Genomic DNA, 18,607 nt, shown 5'->3' on the forward strand with positions numbered 1-18,607 from the left:
TTAGTACGTTGACTCTAGTGCATGGTATCCTGGGTTCGAATCTAACCACTGATTTTTAATTTTCATGACTGTCTAGAAATGAGTTGAGGACCTGTCTATCAAACATGCCAAACGCACTTTTAAGCACTTAAAACCAGGTCTGCACTCGTTTGTGCGGAGCTAACGCAAAGACCGGGCGGTTAGCTTGTGGGCTGCACCGCGCAAACGGTGTGCGCTGGGTTAAACCTTAATTGGCTAGTAACACACATGTTCAGCTAAGCACAGCTAGTTGCACACAGTTTGAGCCTGTTAAACTGGTGCTTAGCTACAGACAAGCAATTTGCAGCCTTTGAAACACTACTCAGCTACGGGCACTCTGTCTCACAGCAGCTTAGCTATCACTACATTTCTAAATAATTTTATTATTGTATTACTTGAAATATATGCTCCATTTCATTCCATTTTACAAAAGGAAATACTTTTACATTTGTACAATACTGTCAGGGGCCTTTTTAGTGCTTAGTTACAAAAAAAAAAAGGTTGTTGTGTGGGCTCGAACCTTGCCTGCCTGCTCTTAAGCCGACAACTCTACCACTATGCTATTACTTCTTGGCTTACTTTGCATATTTAGTTCTTATATCCTTTTCCACTGATTGCTAACTGCAGTTGCGCTAGTAGCACACCCGCACACACGAGCGCACACAGTAGCAAACATTTACGGGGTTTAAAAAAAATATAACAGTTTTTATTTTCATTTTATAACATCTGTTCACTTTTTACATTGCTGGTCTGTGGGGGCATGTGTTGTGTAGTGTGTTTATTCACATTTCCATGGCCTCTCTCGTGGCTGTTTACTTTCAGCCATTATAGACTCCCGGGGGCATGTCCGCTTGCAAGGCTTAGCCTACGGACACGCCCCCTACTGTCTTACATGGACCGTGTAAGAGTTACGGTGTGATTCAGCATGCCTCATGCACCTCATGCATATGCATGACATGCTGACATCACACCGTTTAACTGCAGCCTCAGTGTAAGAGTTATAACTCTTACATGGAGGCTTCCTGAATCGGGCCCACTGTTTTGCACACTAGTGTGTTTTTAAATGGGTTGAAAAATGCACTCCTTTTTGACATTTTGTATGTAGTATTGTGAATTTATATCAATATGTAGGTGGACGAAAATGCAGTTGTTTTGTTTGAAGGGTTAAAACAAGATTAAATTTTGCTGCCTTAGTCACTTCGTGGAGCTGTGGTTACTGTATTCTTATATGCTTTGGTGTTTTTTGAAATAATAAATTATTACCCAGGCAGGAAGGGTATTGGGTTTAAGAGTAGCAGCACATTATACTATTTACACAGGTACAAAGTGTTTAGTAAAAAAGGCTCAGGCAACTGTTATGCATTCCCATATGAAGCCCTTGACATAAAAAAAAAAAACACCTTTCTTAGTGTTATGTACCAGATAATTTAGGTAGCCCTTGAATTTAAAGAGACAGTTTTATCACAGATATAGCAGTAGTAAACTATCACAGCAATTGTACATAGCAGTACTTAAATATCGCAACACAGACATTTACATATTTTCTTTTTTATTTTATTTTACATTTGTTGACCGGGATAGTCCGACTGGATGCATGTCCATTTTTAGCGGAGGCCCGGGGAGAAAAGCTCCACTTGTAAGCAGATACAGCATTACATAATACCAGCATTACATATTACAAACAGACTATTTACAGGGATTACATAAGTAAGCAAGTTAAACAAGTTCTACAGGTTACAGTTAATCCTAAGCGCAAGCAGGATTAAATTAAATTACACAGTAAACTGGTTAACAGATTTTTACACATTCTAGAGAAAGTTAGCCAGGCTTGATACATTGACATACCAGTTAAGTGACAAATGTTGTTTGAGTCTAGTTTTAAATTGACCTAAGGTGGAAAGTAAGGTAATATCAGCTGGAAGAGAGTTCCAGGATCTACTTACAGAGTTTGCAAAGAGAGAATCATCGGCTGTGTTATTCATTTTGCTAGTCTGAATTAGTAGTTTGTTAGAGGATCGAAGTGGTCTAGGATTGTTATAGGGGGTGATAATATTTTTAAGTGCAGGAGTATTGTCCGGATTATAGAGGATTTTATAGGCCATAATCAGTTGGTTATACTGGATTAGGCTGGGTAGTTCAAGCCACCCAAGCTGATTTAGATTGATGCAATGATGTGTCAATGATGGCAGCCCAGTGGCAAACCTGGCAATGTGGTTGTAGCAAATTGAGAGTTTGTTAAGGACTGTCTTGTTTAAATTCGAGAGTAGAGGGGATACATACGGAAGGGTTGAAAGAAGGTGAGAGCGAGCTATGGCAATTTTAGCTGGAGGGGTTAGGAAGGCTTTTATTCTGTAAAGTGACCCTAGTTTTTTATTGATGATTTTGATAGCTTGGTTAACATGTAGGTCAGATTTTAGATTATTGTCTATGATATCTACATTGCTATAATATTTCTCATGGTACAGCAGTTAAAACACCTAAGGATCACTCTGACTTGGCAGCACAACAGAACTTTTAGCCGTAATATGGTGTTCCATATTTAACTTATGCTTTCCTTCAAACTGAATCACAGAACACTCAGTCAGACTGCTTAGCATCTATTTTAACTAAAAAGTATGTACTAAACAAAGGTGATGAGGAGTAGCAACCCAGTTTGATACTATAGCATCTGTAAGTCCTAGCAGCACGAAGCACACTAAGCACCAAGTCAGAATGGAAAATGATACATTGTAACACTTTGTCTACAACTTGTATAAATAGGAGACCAGTTCTGCAATGCTGACAGTAACAAAGCAATAGAACAATTGAGTTTGTAGAAACCTTAGCTGCAATATAAAACGTAAAGCTCAAACACAATGAGATACACCACGAGCTGAAGGGAATGGGCAGCTGCTGTGAGTAAGCCAAGATGGCTCCAGGGGGTTAAAAAAACTTTGCTGGGACAATATTGGAGGAGGGGGAGTGGGAGTGGTCACAAGTAATGTGAAGTAGTTAGTTTTTTGTAGAAAATCATACTCAGGAGAAATTAAGCAACAAATGCTGCAAAAACAAATCTTTAGACCTGATTTCAGCTGTGTCCTTTCTGGGTAGATACCTAGTTTGAAGCAAACAAAAAGTGGCAGTTTAAGTACCTTCTTGCCTCTATTTTACAAGTGGGCAATTCCAGTGTATCTACTAGGTTACCTTTGTTTGCCTAGAGCTTTATCTTGGTTTACTGATAACTAAAAAGAAAAAGTTTAACTGGGGAATGTATTTACAGGCTGATGGAGGTGGGGAGCAGCTGTTCTCCCTAGCCATGGGTAGAGCCAGTTATTTCTGCTTTAGACCAGGTACTTTCTACAGTAGCAGGCTAAGAGGGAAACATAGCTAGACACCTACAGTAACTTTTATTTTCTTTTTAAAGCCCTTGAGTCCTTGTGGTTGGTTTCTTCACTGCAGATGCAGTCAATAGCGAAGGATTCAGCAAGTGGGGGATTGAGAGAGAACCTGTTTGCAGAGATAGTGGTCACCAGGCAGGAAGGGTATTGGCTTTACGAGTAGCAGCACATTATACTATTTACACAGGTACAAAGTGTTTAGTAAAAAAGGCTCAGGCAACTGTTATGCATTCCCATATGAAGCCAGTGACTTATTTTCTTTTTAACGCCCTTGAGTCCTTGTGGTTGGTTTCTTCACTGCAGATGCGGTCAATGGCCAAGGATTCAGCAAGTGGGGGACTGAGAGAGAACCCATTCGTAGGGACAGCGGTCAAGTAACTTATTTTCTTTTTAAAGCCCTTGAGTCCTTGTGGCTGGTTTCTTCACTGCAGATTCAGTCAATGGCCAAGGATTCAGCAAATGGGGGACTGAGAGAGAACCCATTTGTAGGGACAGCGGTCAAGTAACTTATTTTCTTTTTAAAGCCCTTTAGTCCTTGTGGCTGGTTTCTTCACTGCAGATGCGGTCATTGGCCAAGGATTCAGCAAGTGGGGGACTGAGAGAGAACCCGTTTGCAGGGACTGTGGTCAAGTAACTTGTTTTCTTTTTAAAGCCTTTGAGTCCTTGTGGCTGGTTTCTTCACTGCAGGTGCAGTCAATGGCCAAGGATTCAGCAAGTGGGGGACTGAGAGAGAACCCATTCACAGGGACAGCGGTCAAATAACTTATTTTCTTTTTAGTAGGCTGTCAGAATTATAGCTGTTTTGTGCAGAGAGTCCTTTTAAGGCGTTTTAAAGAGAGGGTCTGTCTTAAAACCAACCCCAATTTTATGCCAAAAGTAGTGACTGAGCACTCCCTCAGCCAAATATCTAACTCCATATTATTGTCCCTAACTCCAGAAAAAGAAAGAAAGAATTATTCATAACTCAACTGAACACAGACAGCATGCATAAAACCAAGAACATCAGCACCTTTGCACAGAAGAAGGAGACCTCTATACTCATTAAGGAGCGAAAACTGTGAATGCTGATTCCAGATACTTCTTAACTACCAGTGGAGTATTCTTATGTGTATTCTGGCCTGGGTGACCATCAGAATTGTGGAGACCATGAATTTAAATGTCATTGGGAATTCCCTGGCTGTAGCCATTGTTTGTAAAGTTTGTTGCTCAGATAGTCAAATAGGATTACTTCTGGGTCACTCCAACTGTGAACAATCTGGAGAAAATATTCCTGAGTAACATTTATTAAGGGAGATGTCCAGATGACCTACTTAGCTGATTTGTCAGGAAATTCAGCTTGGGAGGATGTAGACTGCTCTTCCAAGCAGACAATCTCTATGTGTCTGGAAGACCGCATTTTGTTTTTTTACTCCCATCATGGAAAGAAGTTGGAAGGGACTGTGAGAGCCCACAGCACTGAGAGTACCAGCAACCACTCTGACCTTTTTTTGGAGTGAGGGCAGTTGATATTCTTAAGGCAGCTATCTCTATCTTCAGTCTACACTTTCCCAAACACTGTAGACTCAATATTGTTTCCAGGGCTAGGCTAGGTTTACAACTGCCATTTTTTCAGTGTCTGTTGCAACCCAAACCCACAAATCTGGTCTCCTCCCTAGTCTCCTAAGCCCTGGAAATCATCCCTGTGGTAAGAACTACTGCATCAGCGACATGTATATGAAGAGAGGCAGTACAACTGAGTTAAAACTTACAATAATAATAAATGTTAAAGACCATCATTGTTGCAGCGTTGTTTTCCTCCCAACAGTCCCTCTTCTCTTCCTGGGCATTATGGGTTAGAATGGAGTAAACTAGTAAACTAAAGCTGTGAATTTATCCCCTCCCCTTTCTCACTTATCAGTGCTTCTATCCTACTCAGGTCTGTGTACCCTTGGAGAATGTTATTCATCACAGTGTTTGACTCAAAGTATACACAGGTCACAGATGTTTGAATAAGATCCTTGGGATATTGCTTAGTTTCCAGCAGGGTAGATACTCTGTCATCCTGTACAAGAAAGGTTTAAAAATGGTATGGATAGATAATGGCTTTGTAGAGGGAATATCTTACTATCCCTAAGGGGTAGGCATTTGTCCAGCGTGGAGAGGGAAGGATGCTAACCTTTGAAAGTTCAAACTTTAAAAGTTCTTCCCACCCTTTATAGTCTCATAATAATGCTCACCTCTCAAACTCAGCAGGGTTGTTCATGATAACCCTGATGTAAATTTCTGTTAACCCATTCAATCATCAGTGCTAGCCTTAAAGTTAGTCAAAGTATACATTGAATTAGATAACTGTCCCTCCAGTGAACCTTTTTTTTTTTTTGGAGGGGGGGTTAGGCCCCTAGTGTAGGCGTTTGTAGAGCCACTGGTTTTGCTAAGACGTTGGAGGTTATATTGGATTGGGTCTTTTGTGGTTCAAAAAGAGACACACACGTCACTTTGGAGAGTTGTGCTAATCTGCAGGAATAGTTGAAGAAGTTAAGGCCTTACATTTTTCTTGGTTAAAATAAATCTCTGGGCCTTTTCAAGTTTAGCAATATGCTTGGATTTGTCCATACAAAAGGGAGAATAGTTTTCAATGATGAGTAGAATAAGGGCCTGAGTACAGTGGTAGGATGGCTCCTTTGGATCTTGAAGATGTTCAATTGGAAATTAACTGGGCCAGTTTGAGTGATTTCCTGACTTCACTTGAGACAGATGTTAAATTATGTCTATATACACAAGATAAATTGCAAATGCTTGAGTATTATAATTATTGTTCATGTTGCTTTTTCCAAAGCAGTTATATTAACTGGTTGTAATGCCTCAGTTAACTGAATAAATGATTAGAAAATTAATTAAGAGGATTAAATGAAACTTGACATGTAATTTTTAAAATCAGTATGGATGTTATGTAGCTACCATCTTTCAACTAAGGCTGTTGAATGACTGCATGTTTTAATCAAGATTAATCTAATGATAAAAATAATCTTTAGTTAATTTTACTTTTAGTCTTCTGGTAACTATCATAACTTACAAGTGCTTTACAACAATAAACAGCAAATAAAGAAACTGGAAAGTGTTTGCACTACTCAGTATGCAGAACAAAGCCAAACTTGCAACAAAAATAATATAAAACATGAAGGTTTTAGCACTTTATTTCAAGATAGTATAGTTATGTAAAATCTTACCATAACAGTAGATGTCCTTCTCTTCGCTGTTGCAGTGTTCTTCACCTAAATGATCACCTGCCGAGGATAGCCAATGTCTTGGCTAGTATATCAAAACCATTACTTCTTTTAGGTGATGTACGTCACATATGCAGTATGCACCCTGCACAAGGCATAGGGCATAAAGGTGACACATGGGCACATATACTCAGAACTCAGAAAGACCCAGGAGGAGCAGAATACCCTCAGAGAGAAGGAGAACATGTCCATCCAGAAAGGGAAAAGAAAAGGAAGAGGAACCACTCAGCCAGAAGGGCAACAAAAATGCAGGTTAAGAGCTAGAACAGAGGAGATAGGAGGGAGGGACCAAGTACTGCAACAGTGAAGAGAAGGACATCTACTGAAGGTTTTAGATAACTGTACTATATCCTTCCATATCACTGCTGCAATATTCTTCACCTAAGGGAGAGTACAACTGCTTAAGGAAGCCTGGGAGATGGAAGGCACAAAAGAGCCCTCTACAAACCCATGCAGGATAGCCTTGGCAATGTCTGGCCATGGAAACAAGAGTCAATTTGTAATGCTTAGCAAAAGTATTAACACAGGACCAGGTAGCATTTTCTAGTATGGAAATGCTGTCCAAATCCTTGAAGAAGGCACCAGAGGAGGCAACTGCCCTAGTGGAATGTACCTTTACAGTTGAGGAAGGACATTTGTCATGAAGAGAATAAAAAAAAAAAAGAAATGGCATTAGAAATCCAGGAAGAAGAGATAGTTTTCTTATTAGCATGCAAACCAAAGTCCTGGGATAAAAGGAAACAAAAAGCTGCTCAGATTTGTGAATAACTTTAGCCTTGCGTACATAATATCTCAGCTATGTAAATCCAAAGTGTGAAGAACCTTCTCGCTGGCTGACTGCTGAGAAGGAAAAAAGGAGGGGAAATGAATAGATTGAGAGTCAGACAACTCATTGACCACCTTGGGCACAAAAGAAGGATTCATATGAAGAGACTCTGTATGAAAAAACAAAAAAGGAGCAATCGCCATGAGAACATGAATTTCTGACACTCTTTTACAGAAGTAAGAGCCAAAAGAAGAATTGTCTTTCAAGTACTATGTTGTAAAACAGCTGAAGAAGCAGGCTCAAAAGGAGCCTTGGTCAGTTTTTTCAAGTGCAAAATTGAGGTCCCAAGAAGGCAATGTAGGCTTCCTGGGAGGCCCAATATCAAGATGTCCTAGAGGTCAGAAGAGGATTCAAGGGCAGACAAGCAGAAATAGCTGACAGGTGAGCTTTAACTGAAGAATATGCCAACCCAGGACTGCTTGTAAGCTTCTGTGCCCCCCAAGCCTTTCTGTGTTGGAGGGAAGCCTTCTAGCTTATCAGTGGGAGTGGTAAGCACTAGGCAGCCTATCTAACACAAGATCCAGGTACAGATTCTTAGTTTTAGCACTTGAATTTGCTTATTTGTGCTCAGCACTTGTTCAGAACTTGTTGTTAGCACTAAATAAGCTACAAATTACTACAGCACTCAACCTTCCTCATTACCTAGATGAAAACAGTTTTTGTACTTGCTCTCCTCATTTGCTTAGAGAAAACCAGCTCTTATACTCATTTTCCTCGCTTGTCCAGAGGAAAGTAGTTTTTTATTCAGGCATGTCCAAGGGTCAGCTCCCAGTGTGCTCTCCTATCTATCTGATGTATCTGGGCATCTTGAGGCAATGTAGCGATTGCCTCATGTACAGAGACAACCCTATCCTCCTACCTTCTACCACCCAACACCACAGCCTGTGAGAGGTGTACTTATCTAGCCATACTGGATGTAAAGCTCTCTCCAACCAAGACTGAACTTGACAGTCAAGAGGAGAAGGTAAACACTTGCAGCACACCACACTCATCACATAGTCCCACTAAACCTACACCACCAAAAAATCCACACATAGAAACACAAAAACATTCACAGAGACTCTCAATAATAATCTGCTCAAGCAACAGAGACTTCCAAAGCAGAAACGCAAGCAACTTCCACCCCCTAACACAACCCTAATGACACATAGCCCACAGACTCAGTGTGCCAATAAACCACAGCCCATAAGGCAAACCAATGTACCCAACACATTAGTCATAGATGACTCTATAGTCAGGAACACTGATGTCCCACTCACCAGGCTAAACAAGGAGAAGGTTAATGTCATCTGCCTGTCGGGTGTCAGGATCCACCACATAACCCAAGCACTCAGGTCACTCCACAACAAGTACAAATATGACTCTGTCATTGTCCATGTTGGTGTGAACGACCTGAGATGTACCTCCCTGGACTACATGAAAAGAGACATGGAAGAGCTCTCTGATATTATAGCCCAGGCAGTTATGACCCTAGCCCTGAGTAGCATCTTGCCATCGCCCAGAATGATACCGCAGTACAAGGACAAGATGATTGACTTCAACAATTGGCTAAGCTTCTGGTGTCATTTCTAAGGGGATCCAGTATCTGTCTGCCTGAGATGACATGGTCGACAGACCACAATGCTTTGCCAGAGATGGCCTGCACCTGTTGCCCCTGGGATTCTGGATACTGGCTAAGGCTCTTGCCACCCCTATAGTGCCTTTTTTCAGGCAAGGTTCAAATGACAAATTCACCACTGTAACAGCAACAGGCAAGCAAAAACTGAGGGTAATGCTACTCAATGCTAGAAGTCTAAATCTCAAAATGCACTCACTCGAGGCACTCCTTAAAATGGAGAACATCGATATCTGTGCAGTGACTAAGACCTGGTTCAAGGCTCTAGAGAGCACCCCTGCATTACCAGGCTGTAACTCATACCACACTTTTCGGCCATCTAACCTGGACCAGAATACCAAAGGTGGAGGTCTATCTGTATTCATTAAGGATATCCACACCTCCAGGCTAGTTGCGCAGCATATTGCATCCAAGGTTATCCAAGTGCAACTAACTCTGGGAAAAACTGCAATCCAAACTGTAGCTTGCTACAGATCCCCCACCATGCCTCAGGATTTCCACTCCTCTTTTCTTTGATATACTGGAAAATATTAGGGTTTAGCCAAACACCCTAATAATGGGCAATTTCAACTACCTCACCATTAACTGGGAAAACTACTCATGTACCAACTCCTTTACTCAACGCTTTCTGGAATTCATAAATTCCAATGCACTGGATCAACTTATCCACACCCCCACCAGGGACAACAATATCCTAGACCTAGTCATTACCAATATGAGTGTTCCACACCTGAAGTCAACTCCTTGTTGGTCAGATCTGACCATAAGCTAATCACCCTAGATATCCGCATCCCAGCCCCACCCGCCATTAAGGAAACCATGGTAAAAAATTTCTCCAAAGCCAACTTCATGCTTCTTAAGACAGACGTGGCGAACCTCATGACACCCATGCAGATGGACAATACTGTTACGACTGCTGAATCCTACACAAATGCACTCTACAAGCACTTACACAAGTGCATGGATCATGCTGTCCCAAACAGAACTAAGACGCTATCCTCCAAAAAAAGGAAGCCAACCTGGTGGTCCCCTGCCATAAACAAACTCTACAACAGAAGGAAGAAACTGTTGCAAAAGAGAGTAAAATCCCATGAGTGGAGTAGCTCCCTGGTCAGCCTCAGTAAGAAGCTGAGATCCCTTATAAGATCTTCCAAAGCTAGCTATGAAAACAAAATTGTCACTGATTCTAAGGGTAACCACAAAGCATTCTATAGCTATGTCAAGAATTTCAATTGCAACACCCAGATCTGCTCTGAGTTATAGCACAATGGCACAGAAATTACAGAACCAACTGATATTGCCAACATCCTGGCAGATAGGTTCAGTGCTAACTTTACCCACCTCTCACCCCCTAAAGGGCCCATATCTATACAGGAAGAATGCAGAGTCCCTGTTGTAATCACATCTATGCAGGTAAACGTTGCATTCTCTAAAACCAAAAACACAGCATCCATGGGACCGGACAACATCCCAGGCTGCGTTTTACATGAACTTCAGAACGAACTGGCTCCCCACCTAAGCACCATGTTCAATCATAGTCTCACGTCAGACTTTGTGCCCATTGAATGGTACACAGCAACAGTTATCCCACTCCAGAAAGGGGGAGCCACCACTGATCCTAGGAACTATCATCCTATTAGCCTGACGAGCCTGGTCTGCAAGGCCATGGAACGTATCATCATGGAACACATAAACAAAGACATTGGTAACCTCCAAACTCTGGACCCCATCCAGTTCGATTTTGTGAAAGGCAGATCATGCCTTCTGAACCTGATCGACTTCTTTGAGGCAGTCACCAAAGCTGTAGATGAGGCTAAGGTGGTTCACACAGCCTATATTGACCTCGCCAAAGATTTCGACACCATCCCCCATTCTGGAATTATAGCTAAACTCACTAAACTAGGTATAAATCCCTATGTCACAAGATGGGTTGCCAACTGGCTCACTGACAGAACCCACACTGTAAAAGTTGCAGACTCCAAATCTGACTTCAAACCAGTGGCAAGTGGAGTACCACAGGGTTCAGTCCTAGGACCTCTCCTGTTTGGTATCTACTTCTCTGAAGTACAGGCTAACACAGAAGGCCTCTGGCTAATGAAGTTCGCAGATGACTGCAAAGTAGGAGACATAATTGAGTCCCCAAATGATGTGGACATCCTACAGAAGGGCCTCATTAAGACAGATGCCTGGTGTCAGACACATGGCCTCAAGCTCATTGTCAAAAAGTGCATTGTCATCCCCTTTGGTAAAAACTCTGTACACATGAACTACCACATAAATGGCAGTCTACTTAATGCTAAATGTGTGATAAGAGACCTTGGGACTCAGGTGGACAGTAGCCTCTCCTTTGATAATCACATTACCACAGTAGTCAGGAAATCCTTCTATGTGGCACACCTCATCACAAAATGGTTCTCATCCAGGAAAAAAAGAGGTCATTGTTCCCCTCTATTCAGCGCTCATTAGACCCATTATAGAGTACAATACCCATTTTGGAATGTACCTCACAAGACATCTGCAGCAGCTGGAAAGGGCACAGAAGTACTTCACAAAGAGGATTACTGACCTCAAACAGATGCCCTAAACTGACCATCTCAAAAATCTCCAGCATTACTCTGTAGCATATCGCCTACTCCAAGGAGATCTCTGCCTAACATATAAAGCTATGTCAAACCCAGAGCTGTTGGACATGCTACACCTAAAGAAATCCCAATCCCTCTGAGCTACATGCTCTAGGGACTTAAACCTTGTCACCACAATAAATAGGACATGCTGGAGGGATAGATTCCTGTCCCAGAGACTTCCTATACTTTGGAACAAGCTACCCATCTATGTCAAGCAAAGTTCCTCATTAGCACTCTTCAAGAAAAATCTTGATGAGTGGTTGGGAAATAGGAAATACACCCCGGGAATCACTTCTGTGGCTCTGCTTGACAAGGGCACAGGAAATTAACTTTCTTGGGTGGCATAAGCCAGGTAACCTTGTTGGCTAGGCTTACTTAGGCCCTTGGGCCGATAGCCTAGTACCTACTTATGAACTTATGAAAGCATCCAAACATAAAAGACACTGTTCATGATGGTCTATGTGGGGAATCTGCCTCCCTCACTGACATTTTCCCTTTCAGTGAATTCAATTTCAAACAAAGGTAAAAAAAAAAAGAGAAGAAACCCCAGTGGGGCAGTAATCTGAAAAAAACATATTGGTAACCAGCACAGCAGAAGGGCATTCAGATCAGCATGTGATAATGGCATTTGGATTGGTGGCAAAGAAGTTCTGATTGTGTGTGTTTGTACATCACCTTTATGCCTTACACCTTGCATTGGGGAGCATATGTGTGACGTATGGCACCTATAAGAACTAAAGACGTTGGGCTATCCTTGGCAGGAGATCCCTTAGGTTTACAATACTGCAACAGTGATATAGAAGGACATCTTTAAGTACTGATCACTGTTTAACTTACATTTCCAGGATTATTTTTTAATCTTTTTAGTCTCACTGCTAAAAAAAATAATCTCAAGGTTTTTTAACTAGTGAATCATGTTAGTTCAAATAATTAACAGTCCCAATTTCAATTCATTAAAACATACATTGAAGTGTGTATAAAATCAGTACAGATGCATTTTATTGTGTAGAATAGATGAATCAGAAATGGGTGATAGATGTGGATCTGATTTTTTGGACATAGAGTTTCCACAATACACCTGTATACCTGCTCTCCTCAGCTTACATTGGCTTCCTATTCAGTGGTTAATAACCTTCAGCTACCAGATTCAGAAACTGTGCAGAAGAACTTGGTGATCCCTTAAAATAACAAGTCCACTGCGGTGAGCTGAAGCTGTCATTGTTCACCGAGCCTTCTTCCCCTCCAAAATGTGACAGTGAATGGGCATCATACTGGGGGGTATACAGTTCCTGCATTAGTTCAAAACATGTCCATCTCTGTCTGAATGTATGGAAGTCCTGTACCAAGTACATGTTTATGTTTACTATCAGGCATAGTTGACAGTGTAGTTGCAGCAACTCTCTGGGCCTGTTGAATTTTGCATGTAGTGGACAAAAAAGCATTGGTTTGGTGGATAGCTTAGATTACAGTGCTAAGCCTCGGGGCTGCCCACCCAGTGGGTCAGTATTGCAAGATGGATTTTAAGGGTTGTACATAGGTCTACTAGGAATCATGAAGAAACATCTGTTTATGCTCAACAATCCCCACCCCTGCTTTTCTGAATGATGTTTCACCATTGTAACTGATGCTTGGCTATTACACAGTCTTCTGAATTGGGCTCAGCATCTAGCCTATAAAAGACATCTGACACTTTCCCAGACAGCTTTATTTAATATAGATTGCAGTTCATTAACAGTTGTACTGTGTGTCTTTAAGTTGTGATTTCTTTTGTAAAATAGCAGTTCTGGTTATGTATTTGTTTATTTAGGTTCATTTTGCTGACACACTCAGATTGACATCACATGGGATACAGCCCTGGATTTTACATTCAATAGCAAAGCATTCTGGGTGAACAAAAATATATTTGTAATGGCTGCAGTACTCAAACGTCTCACATAGTTAATTTCAAATTAAACACATTTACATTCAGTATCTAGGTGACAATGTTATAGATGATGTAGGTTTCCCTGGGCTGTGGTTAGTCCAGAAATATAGTAGACTGTGTATAGCTTTGGATACTGAGGTGTCAAGGTACCACTAAAACATGCTGTTCTTGCATACATATACTGTGCGCCCTGTGATACCAAACTGGACAAGTTGCAAATCTAGGAATATTATAGGGGACTGTCCTTCACAGTAACATTTTAACACAAACACATTTACTTTTTGTTTATTCAATACATTTTTTAGTGTGTTGTTTTCAACAACCTTCACATGAAGACTGTGAAAGAGGAGGCACCAGATGCTGCATCAATTAAACTGAAGTTTGTGGATGTAGGTGGTGGTTATTTGATAAAGTTTTTATAGTTGTTTAATGAGTCACTACTTTTTGTACCACTAACAGTATAATGTATATGGTAAGGAAGGTAATAGCTCCCTATTCCATGATATTTATATTCTAATTTACTGCAAAGTGAAGCCAAAGTGCTCTTTAAAAGTAGCACTGAACTAAGGTTCAAAGCACCTTCAGCGTACCTGTCAACCTCTTAGCACAAGAAATCTGGACAAACCCTAAAATAATGGGGAGGCAAAAGCCCAAAAATAGGGACAGATTTTAAATATTGCTTTTATAGAATTAGAAAGTTGTCAGAATAACAGTATTTGTGTTAGCATCCATTTCCCAAAGGCTATGAAGTTTGAAACTTGAATGTATGTCATTAGTTAGTGACTTCAATCCACAATGATTTGCCAGACAACCACACATTTTATGAGGAACAGACAAAAAATATATTGCATAAATCTGGACAGTTGAGAGGTATGACCTTCAGCACTTTCTTAGAGCTTGTCCTACCCGTTCTCTACTCTGTCCCACTGGAATTATTTTTACTGGGTTCCCTTAATACATTTAGAGTGTAATAATTTCTGCATTCGTTGCACTGTCTCTGTCTTTTTATATTAAGGATTGTCATTGTATTGGTAACTTTAGGAATGTTCTGAAATATATTTGCTTTGTGTAACCTTTTAGGCTAACAATGTATAGTACCAATTGTGTTTGGATTTAATTTTTATTGGTGGTTATTCTATTATTTAATTGCCTTTTGTGTTTCATGTTATACTGTATTGTCAATTCATTTTTAAGGTAGAGATACATTTTGTAACTTGTTTATAAATGTGTGGTTTTAGTCTAAATATTTTTCAAATTAATTATGTTCACTTGCTACTTACAGAGCACACTTGAATACACAGGTAAGAGAACCCAAGTTTGTTGTACTTTGTGGGAGTGGAAAAGTCAGGGATGATGGTATTCATGTAAGAGCTTGGAAACTACCTTACAAGGAGCTACTCAGTTGAGTTGCTTCTCAGTAACCATCATTACTGGCAGCTGGACTAGGTTTTTGTGTAAATAGTAAGGTACCCTTTTATTCAGTTATGGGTCTGCAAGTAGTGGTAAGGTGTCTCCCAATAAATGGTAAAAGCTTAATGGTAGATACAATAATACAAACGATGATCACTTCTCCTGGCATGCTGGTGATGGGATAAAAACTGATATCTAAGACAATTGATTTACATTTTTACAGGAAAACTCCTTTTTTTTTTATTTGAGCTGTCTGAATGTCAGTATAACATGCCATACCATTTCACATTTAGACTGGATCACTACATTTGCACAATGGCTACTTAATTTGCTTCTTGCAGTTGATTCAGCTTGGTTTATATGGTGTTTTGTGGGCTCATATTACCTTTTCACCTTTTTCTCAAAAACACTAAAATTTCACCAACAAACAGAAAGTGGCTTTATCCTACCTAAAGGACTTCCCAAAACTACAGCACATAAAAGTAGGGTTTTATAATTGTATTTACTGCAAATCAGCAGCCTAGTTGACAGTAGGGAAAGATGTATCACTTTGTTACTGACCTTCCACTGTTGTCACAGTTTTTTTTTCAGAATTTGAAAGTATGTACTTTAATAAGAAATCATGTATTATTCTATTAAATTTTATTGTGTCTAAACATCATGACTTCCAAGCTACATACAGTTGTTTTCCTCTTTTTTTTACTTCTGTGGACCACACAGAAAAGGTGACTATGAATCTAATGTTTGTCCTTTGTTCTGTCTGTTGTCAGGTATTTAAAAATAGAGGAGGAACAGTGTGGATCTCAAGTTGCACTGGTGATTAAGGACCTGAGACAAGGAGTATATAATGACCCTCAACTGCTGCACAATGTTTGGAAGAAAATGAAATCTGTCATTGGGCCCACGAAGGAAGGTAGAGCTCTGCATTATTTAGTTAGAATTGCTTCGTAATAGTCTGAAGGTACTGAACCTGCAGCTGGAATAGTGACTCATGTCCTGCAGTGTATTATAACCATATAGATGATGACATTTAAAAAAAATGAAACTGACTAAAATGTTCAGTTACCTCTGTTGTAACTGAGCCAGAGCAAGTTCATAAACATTTAAGTTTGTGGAAACATTTTAAGGTGACAGTATGAAACCCCATTACAATCTGTGGTTTGAATGTATTTATTGGCTGGTTTATAGTTCATTTATTTCAAAATTTGGGCTGGACTTGCCAAGAGGCAAATGGCCTTTTTCTCAGTGGTATCACAGAGAGTAATAGCAAGCCCATCTTTTCACCTGGCACAAGAAAAGAGATTGCAGAAACACAACAAAATGATGCAAGATATTATAAACTGACATTGTCTTTGTGGTTTCTATGGGAAAGGTTTGCTTCTTTTGAATTTTCTTTTGTGACTTGAAGCCCTAGGGTATGTACTCACTAACACTTAACATGCATTTCACTTACAGGACTTGCCTACATCAAAAAGGCAGAAATAGATGGTTCCTGTACTACCTTAGAAGTACAGGTGGAAGCAAGGCTGTGTGTCCTTGTACCTCAGCATAGCACAGCCCTGAAGCTGATGTCCATTTCTCCTGCCCCATAAATAGTGACATTTATGTGAAAGTAAGATATGATGTGTCTGCAGGAATATCATCCATGCAAACATGCAGATACATGTCTCATGTGAATGGCATTTGGCAGCTTCACTCCTTGTACATAAAAGGTAGGGGCTCACTAAGGACTTGTATGTATCTGCATCGCCCTTTCATCCACATTCAATGAAAAACTGACCCACTGACCACTAGCGGCTGTCTCCAATCTTCTCTGTGTTAAGAAGGCTACCCTGAGCAGTCACTCCTTCAGGTCTCCAGTGGCCAGTTTTACAATGCTAGTACATTTCAGAACATTAGTCCTTTCATCACAAGTGTTGTAGTAAACTGCATCTTCTCCCATAGATCTGTTTCCTGACCTGGTATGGTCCAGTAGCAGACGAAAGGTTAAAGTTACCTTTCTTAAAAAGCATAAGTTACAGAGTAGTACTGTCTAGCCTTTTAGCATGACTAAATTAGGCAGAGGAACTGAATCCCAGCATACCTTCTTTGTTTAAAGATTGCTTCCTGTTTTAGGTTCCCATAGCAGGGTGTAATCACCAGTACCGTATTCTACCATTACAGTGCTCTTCAGGTAATGAGTACACATGGCATGAGTGCATTTCTGTTTGCAGAAATCTGTTACGAGTAATAAATAAGGAATTGCTATTCCAACAGGGTAATAATGAAGAAACTAATCAAGCTGTTTCTGAAACAGGTGAGAAACAACCCGTATTAAAAAACAATGCTGAGGCAGAAGGCGAATCAAAAAAAGAAGAACAGGAGGAGGAGGAAGGAGAATCCACCAGAAAGAGACGACGAAGAGTGACCAAGAAGACATAAATTTTGTAATAAGTGTATCAGATGATTTGTTTACTGAAAAAAAAATACCATTTTTTTAGCAAACAGGTTTTTCTCCTGCACTTATGGTTAATGACTTTGTCATAGACTAAATTTAAAATGTCTTTTTTTTTTAAAATAGAAAATTAAGGATGTAATAATGAAGACAGATATGTAAATAAGCTTGGAAACTGTGCTGTGTGGATGGGCGGGTGGGTGGGTATGACATTGCTTGAATATTTCCGGGATTTTATTTCTGATTGTGAACACCAAGTACTGCAGGATGAGTTATGTGTAGCACCTGAAAAAATAAGAAACGAAAGTCTTAAGAAAAGAAAAGAAATACTTTTCTTACTATATATTTTTCCTGTGCAGTAATAAATGTGGTATCTAAGTTCTGAACATTTTGCATTGGACAGTCTTGAAAAGAAAAAAATGCTTTCTGAAAACAAAAACACCAATAAGAGTTTATCAACTCTTGAGAAGTCACCTTTAATAGAATTGTTAAAAAGAATTACATGTATTTTGTCCTGCAGAATATTGGAATTATGTTTACAACAGAAGTGAAATTATAGACTGTTGAGTGATGATCCCCACTACATATTTCCCAAAGCAGAATTATTTTTATACTACAGTGATCTGCTACATCTGAAGGAATAACCGAAAAGGACCCCAGGTCTGTACAAAATTTAAAAAAATGTCACAAGCATATGTCACTCAAAAGACACAAACCTGTGATTCAACATTTAGGGAGGTCTTATGCTGCAGACAGATTCCCAAACTTAGTTTTGGTTGCAGTTTGAATTTCCTTCTAAGCTACCGTAAACATCTTCCCTCAAATCTACAAGACACCACCTCATTTTTACTTGCCTTTTGTGACTTTAGTTTGGCAGTAAAAAGTAATTGCAATACTGTAGTGTTGAAACACTTGCAAAGAGCATGAAAAAATTATGAAAACCGGTAATTATTGTTGGTGCATGTTAAATTGCAGCTATACAAGATGATTTTTTGAAGAAAGCTTCCTGATTTGTAATGGAATAAAACTCTATTCAGTTTAAAGGTAACTTTTACTTTCAGAGAAACATGATAGTTATTAGGAGAGACAGTTTCAAACTGTTTTGTTCAAGGGTGA

General features: G+C 39.9%; 1 protein-coding gene across 1 annotated transcript in view; it reads left to right on the forward strand.

Annotated features, from left to right (window-relative positions):
• The window catches only part of LOC122813721 (nuclear factor 7, ovary-like), a 238,751-nt gene extending 220,853 nt beyond the window's left edge, over nt 1–17,898 (forward strand). The window contains exons 5-6 of the mRNA XM_044086188.1: nt 15,828–15,970; nt 17,354–17,898. Coding sequence (XP_043942123.1) covers nt 15,828–15,970; nt 17,354–17,478 — 268 coding nt within the window. The 3' untranslated portion in view covers nt 17,479–17,898. The remainder of the gene's footprint in view (nt 1–15,827; nt 15,971–17,353) is intronic.
• Nucleotides 17,899–18,607: the final 709 nt, after the last annotated feature.

The sequence above is a fragment of the Protopterus annectens genome, chromosome 10.part0, assembly GCF_019279795.1.
Source record: "Protopterus annectens isolate FY-2018-M chromosome 10.part0, PAN1.0, whole genome shotgun sequence".
Lineage (NCBI taxonomy): Eukaryota > Metazoa > Chordata > Ceratodontiformes > Protopteridae > Protopterus > Protopterus annectens.